This window comes from Penaeus japonicus, unplaced genomic scaffold (assembly GCF_977035675.1).
Source record: "Penaeus japonicus unplaced genomic scaffold, GWHDUDI00000001_assembly GWHDUDI00000023, whole genome shotgun sequence".
NCBI lineage: Eukaryota > Metazoa > Arthropoda > Malacostraca > Decapoda > Penaeidae > Penaeus > Penaeus japonicus.
The window spans coordinates 22,427,242-22,434,741 of NW_028234425.1; the positions used below are offsets into that span (position 1 = coordinate 22,427,242).

Genomic DNA, 7,500 nt, shown 5'->3' on the forward strand with positions numbered 1-7,500 from the left:
AACATCTTCCCTCACAAGATTTTAAAAGAGCATATTTCCCCGCACCCCCTTCCCATTCAACAAAGCACAGCACAACCATGTATTTCTTTATGCATTTAAAATCACTTTTTTTCCTATTTATTTTTCTTTACATACAAAATGGGTTTACCGTACAGGTTGAAAAATGTAAAGTTTTTGTAGTCTGAATTATTGTTATCAGCAACATTATTATCACCATTATTATTGTTGTTGTCATCATTATCAATATTAATATCTATAATACTGCCGTTGTTATTGTTGTCATCACATTTATTATTGTCATTGTGCTCCCTAACATGGGTCAGTAAAGGTAAGCGATAAGAGATCATGTCAGTCACAAATACTCTTCCATTTTGACTCATCATAACTAGATATGAATCATATTTAATATGCAATTGCTGAAATATCTTCCAGTGTCTCTTGGTTGTAGTCAGGCAGAAAACGATTTTTTCCCAAACTTGCGCAAATGTGTCAAAAATGCTGTTATAACATTTACGGTTTCGATGTTAGAATCATGCCGTTCCCTACAAGACGGAAGCTTGTGACATTGACCTATCTCGATCTTTTTTTATTTCAGCAAGAGGGGCCTAAGTAACCTCTGGTATATTTACTTCCAATTACTTCAAAAAGTTTTTTTTGTATCTGAATAAAGGAAAATGTTAGCATTGCAATATCACGAGAGGGAAAATCTCCGGCCTGCAAAATTGTCGGCAATGTCTGTCTCATAAAATCACGGGAAGGGAAATGTCGGGCTAGCAACATCGAGGGGTAACGTCCGCCTTGCAAAATGTGGGAGGGGAAATTATATGCCCACAAAGACCACAGGAGGGATTTGCTCACTTTGCAGACATCATGGGCCAGGATTTGTCCGGGTTGCTATATAACAACCAGTACATTGTACATTTAGGGATACATATTCAAAACTTAAATTGCGATGAAAATATATATATATATTTTTTTTTTGTAAAATTTTATGTAATTCTACCATAAGACACTTATGAAATAAAAACTACCAGAGAATCGAATTACCTGATCCACTGAGATATGTTGTATGTCAGAGAAGCTGATGGAACGGATGGGGCCCAGAGCCGCTTCGCGACACAGATTGGCCATGTCAGCACCAGAGTAACCGTCTGTCCTCTGGCAGATGCGGTGAATGTCTTCCTCCGACAGACTGTGCACTTGGCTTGCCATCAGGTTCACAATGATTTGCTGCCGTGCCTAGGTGGGCAGAAGAAAGGTTTTTCGTAAATTTAGCTATCTATTCATCATTATAATTACCTTGGTTATAATCATTATCACTGATAGTGTTATTCATATCATCATTGTTAATAAATGTGATAATATAGTTAATATTACATCAGACTATTATTATAAGCACGACCTTTAAAATTACTAATCACTAAACCATTATCTTTGTAGAGGGGTAAAGCAATCGTTCCGAAATCCTCCTGGATTTCTGGTCTACAGAGGTGGAGGGGAGGAAAGCGGCAGGGCGAGTCAGGTCGAAGGCTGCCTAGCACAAGAAAACACAATGTGGGAAACGAGGAAACAGTCTACAGCCAGAAGCGGGTGTTGTGCTGGTACTGAGAAACACTACTGCTGACACTGGTACATGTTTCACCAAAGTGCTACTTTTTTACAGGAGGAACAAGGAATGACGTGGATGGCTACCTAAGAAGTGGAGGTTCCGACGGAATGATCATCTGGCATATGATAAGCCTGCAATCGAGGGGAATAAAGGGGGCGACAGAGAGAGTGAATCAATCCCATCATCCTAGCATTAAGGATTGCCAATGCGAAGTACATGAAGGTACGGTGAGATAACAACTCTTTTACCATGGTAGGGATGGTAAGAATATAAGAGTATAAACAGCCTACTGGACACTGGGTTCCTGTACACAGAAAGAAACAAAACAGGAGAGCGGGGAAAGCCCGTGGTAACGCTAAAAATGTCTGAGAAAAGAAGTGTTCTTCGAAGGAAAAGAAGGAAGAAGTCCTTAATGGGCAGGGGTAAACTAGAATCCTTAAGGATGAGTTTCCTATGAAGGAACGTAAGGAAATCATGAATGGAACGTTGGTGAAGAGGGATTCAACATCCAAGTTTACCATAGCTACTGATGAGAACTCATGATAAAGTCCTCAAAGTGGAGATGGCGAGCGGGAGAAAAGACGCTCAGTAAAAAAAGTGAGCACGATCTGATTATAGAGGAGAAGGGTGCACCACTGAGGAGACGAGAGGAGCACAAAAGATGCCCGGTTCATGGTTCTTGTGCAGGTTTCTGATTTCTGATGACCATCTAGCATTCCTGTGTGGCATTCTGTATATATATTCTCGACTTTTCTGTTTTCTGATTTTTATCAACCATTCATTTCATATCCTATTCCTTCTATTTGAACATCTTTACCTTTGCTTCCGGCAGAGGAATGTACAACCGCTTAACGAGCCTTCTCCGAGCAGCTTCGTCCAATTCCTGCGGTCGATTCGTCGCTCCCACAACCAGAAGTCTTTCGTCGTTGCCCGAGGTGGCTCCATCCTGGAATATAGAACGTATTACTGTAGTTGCTTTTCCAATGCATGTTATTACAATCATTACTTCTATTATTATAATTACTATCATCATTATCATTGCTAATATTACGATTACTTCTATTACTTTTACTACTACTCTTACTACAATTATTACTACCACTATTACTACTACTACTACTATTACTACTGCTCTTACTACTACTATTCCTATCACTACTACTACTACTATAACTACCACTACTACTACTATTACTACTGCTCATACTACTACTACTATTACTACTGCTCTTACTACTACTACTATTACTACTGCTCTTACTACTACTGCTACTACTCTTACTACTACTATTACTACCACTACTACTACTCTTATTACTACTTTTACTACCACTACTATTACTACTACTCTTACCACTACTAGTACTACCACTACTACTACTTCTCTTACCACTACTATTACTATTACTACCACTACTGCTACTCCTACTATTATTACTAATACTATCAATATTACTACTACTATTACTATTACCATTATTATTATGATTATTATTATCATTATTATCATTATCACTATTATTGTCATCATTATTATCATTAATATTATTATCATCCTTATTATCCTTATTATCATTATTTTTGTTGTCATTATCGTTATTATCATTAGTTTCATTATTATCATTATTATTATATTAGCACTTGCATTGACATCACTGTCATCATCACCATTACTACTATATCATTATTATTATATTAGCACTTGCATTAACATCACTGTCATCATCACCATTACTACTAAATCATTATTATTATTATCCTTATTCCTATTATACCATTATCATTATCATCCTCATCATCTACTGATTCCATCGAAAGGCAAAGGTGTTTAAGGAGTGGGGGAAGAGGGGAAGCAAAGGCCCTTACAAGCTGCACGAGGAATTCTGTTTTGATACGGCGAGAGCTTTCGTGCTCCGTGTCCGAGCGCTGGGTCAGAAGCGAGTCGATTTCGTCAATGAAGATGACCGCGGGCTGATGGCACCTACAAAACAGAATTATTAATTGGTTGCATTATGTACTTTTGTATATATGTGCGTACATATGAATGAAAGAAGAATAAGTATGTGTGAGTATACATTATTAATGTATATGGTATGTTTATACAGTAATCAAAACAAGGAAGGGAAAAGCAGGGACATCCATGATTATACCGAATCCCTTTTCGCTTTACCGCTTTTTCAGGGCACACCATACAGGAAATACAGAGTAGTGCATATATGTACTATAGCTGCCAGGTCACACTGGTGAGTAGGCAAGCAACAACCATTTGACACCGACACTAGCATAAAAAGCACAGGGTCCACCTACTCATACTCAGCCCTGATCCAGCCACCCGCTTTGGGATCATGAATCACAGATTATTTGACTAATAGTAAGCCTTCAAACTAACACTGAAAGCGTGTTAAAAACACTATTTCCATTTGCAAGTACTGTGTTTGACTGGGAAATAGTGGCATTGCAGTGCAAATATCATTAACTATGATCATCTTTTCTTGCTTACGCTAATATAATGTGATGCTTTCTAATCAGTGATCAGCACTCACTTTAATCATTGAATCAAGCGAGTTATTGTGTTCGCTTTGTGCAGGGCTTAAAAGGGAAAGTCATTGTTTATGTTAATTCTTTCCTAGCATTCACACTTACGTTATGTTAGCATTACGTTATTTGATAAACCCTAATGCGTGTTATATGTACGTCTGCCAACATATTTTGCTTCAGTTTTCATTGATTCGTACAATGGAATTAAGCTGTTATGACGTGTTTCTCTTTAACCATCTCATTATTCACTATTCACCTTTGTCAACGGGTAAACAATAAGCCTTTTCCTCGCTCACTTGATAAACAGTATAGGAGCAGACAGCGCGTTATTACCATCCCTTTCTTCTACTCTTTCTATATCGATTTTACTTATGTGTGTCTATCGAAGAACGCTAACAGCATTTGGCGTCTGCGAAGTTAGTGAACATGAGCGCAGAATTCTCTTCCTTACGAATCTCACTCTAGTTTCTTTTGGGTTTCGATCTTTTGACACTTCAAAATTTACTTACACTTACAGTTTCGCTTCATACCATTTAATAAGCCAGTGTCGCGTTATTGGGTCGCCTTAAAGCTCTCAGCTTACACGCTCTAATTAGTGATCTGAGTGCTGGATTATGTATTCATGTAAAAGTTTTGTCAGTATCACTATTTGCTCCCATTCATCAAGAAGCAAGTGCGTCTGAGGGAAGTAGTCTAACATAACCGTGCTTTATGGTGATACGTTCCACTACCACTGGCACTGAGCAAAGTAACAAATCTTTGTGTAATTAAAATGTAATTTCACTAACGCAAGCATCTGTACTTGCATTCCCGTACAAAGATACAGGATTCAAATAGATCACTAATGCACATGCTGTGTTCGAAGGTTAGTATGTAACACCAAAGTAGATGTTCAATCCGATTAGCTTTGTGTCTGGTGTGAGCCATTTTCCTTGCGTCTGTAAATTAGAGTATAACAAAAGGGTTTTGAAGAGAATTGTTTATTTTCCAATCAAGCACATGGTTACTCGCATGATCCAGGCCACCCTTGGTGATGTACTGTGATGTTCGTGAACATACAAGTACAGCCTAGTGGTCGTTTGTCGTAGAGTGGTGCGGGTCTTACCTATACTGTTTCCCGACTATTTCAGTTTGCTTCATAATCGTTCGTAAAGTGGGAATATGAAACCTTCTTGATGAAGCTTAGGTAGTCTGACATGCGGGACCACATACATTTGACTTACCTAAGAGAATGAGGATTTGAAGCAACTCCAAGAAAGATTAAAAGAACCATTGGGTTATGCAAGAAATTCTTGTGCCAGGGAGTCATGCGCAGCTCTTGCAGGGAAATCTGTTGATATGCAACAGCCTGTCGTATTACCGTTCCTCCATGTATACATCATATCGCATATCATTTGTATGCTGAATTCAATGAGGTAGTTGATTTAACTATGCAATACTGTGCTTTGGCCTGATGACGGGCGTCATGATGTACATGACGTGCGGGGATTTTGGATCGTTGTGTTATTTCATTGTGCTAAGAGCCGTAATATTAAGCTAAATGGGCTTCACATAACATCTAAAACCTAGATGGCACCGCTTTCTTCTATCACCAGCAGAGCCTTGAATAGCACCCACCCACGGTCTGTAGCAAGCACTATATTTATAGAGCGATGGTACACAGCAAGTTGCCGACCTCTTGCTCCAAGTACCGCCGATGAAGGATGTGCAGGCAGAACAAGAAGAGGGTGACTCAGACCATGCCCAGTGTCTACTATGTGCCCGTGCCATTAGGGATGCCTTTTACTGTAGCTCACATTCATAAGCACAGGTTTCCTTCCTCTTCCCTACCTCTTCATGTTATGTTTATTGTAGATAGTTATGTTTCGATTAGTTCATGGCAGTACACGATTCATGTTATGTTCATTGTGGATGGTTATACGTTTCGATTAGTTCATGACAGTACACGAATAAGAATAAATAAAGTTGCTTTTTGTCCTCCCATAAAACAATATTTCTATCACACTGAGTATAAAGAAAATAAGGAGCTGATATGGACCCCATTCTTCAATTCTAGTAAACTGCAATATTGGTAGAGCCTGTGACCTGACACATATAAGTAATTCAATACAATAAAACACACAAAACATAAAACACATAAATGGCTCTAGTTTTACAATGAGTGCCTGAGAGTGGAAAAAGTCAAGATATCTTGCGTGAAGCTGCCTCGCTCTAAAATAAAACCCATCCTGGAGAGTGGGCAAGCAAGTATATCCACAATGGGTTAATTAGTCTACATCTCGCTGAATTTGCAATATTGTAATAGATGTAAATATTGACAATAGAATCATTGGAATTACGCCTGCATTTCCCTTAAACATTATCTAATTTGCTCTAAGTTTGGCTGGACGTCCCAATTCGCTTCATCTCTCCTTCAATCTTCGGCCCTTGTGTGTATGATGTTGGCCCTGAGGCTTGCTATACGTGGGTACCCAGAACACCCAAGGATGTCGTTGGAAGGGCGTCCGTTCGTGCAACACCAACCGAGGACCAGGACAGATGATGTCGACGAGGGAGTTCAGACGTGGAGGGTGACTTGTACCAAAGTACGTGCAAGGACAATGACCTGGGTCAATGGCTGGAGTATAGACTGTTTATATATGATATATCAATTCCTGTCGCAACGTGTGTGTACCGGGTGCACCCATGCCTAAAATAGCGGCCCTGCCCCTCTCAGTTAACAATTTACTGTAGTCTCTATCATGCCAAATAGACTCTTACACCAAGTTTCTCTTAAAAAGTAATATATAAAACAGTGATACTACATAACATAAACAAGAGAGAAGGAAACTCACTAACAAAGTATACATATATTCAAGATCAACCATGTTTCTTTTCTACAGCTCCAGCTCACCTTGCAACAGCAAACATTGCCCGGACCATCTTCTCACCCTCTCCCACCCATTTTGACGTGAGCGAGGAAGCACTGATGCTGAAGAAAGTGGACCCACTCTGACTGGCTATGCATTTACCTAAAAAAAATCACTTAAACATGAAAAATAAATTTCATCGATTCATCTATTCATTTATCTATCTATATTAGTATATATGTATATATTCATATATATATATATATATATATATATATATATATATATATATATATATATATGTGTGTGTATATATATATAAATATATATATATATAGATATATATATCTATATATATATATATATATAGATATATATATATATATACATTGTGTGTGTGTGAGTGCGTTTGTGTGTGTGTAAGTGCGTTTGTGTGTGTTTGAGTGCGTTTGTGTGTGTGAGTGCGTTTGTGTGTGTGTGGCTATGTGTGTGTGAGTGTATGTG

General features: G+C 38.5%; 1 protein-coding gene across 2 annotated transcripts in view; it reads right to left on the bottom strand.

Annotated features, from left to right (window-relative positions):
* LOC122259870 (fidgetin-like protein 1) overlaps positions 1-7,500 on the bottom strand; it is a 29,932-nt gene that overhangs the window by 990 nt on the left and 21,442 nt on the right. For both annotated transcript variants that reach the window (XM_043026817.2, XM_043026816.2), the window contains exons 11-14: positions 7,041-7,158; positions 3,476-3,590; positions 2,427-2,555; positions 1,048-1,239 (exon numbers count right to left, since the gene is read on the bottom strand). In XM_043026817.2, the coding sequence (XP_042882751.2) occupies positions 1,048-1,239; positions 2,427-2,555; positions 3,476-3,590; positions 7,041-7,158 (554 nt within the window). The remainder of the gene's footprint in view (positions 1-1,047; positions 1,240-2,426; positions 2,556-3,475; positions 3,591-7,040; positions 7,159-7,500) is intronic.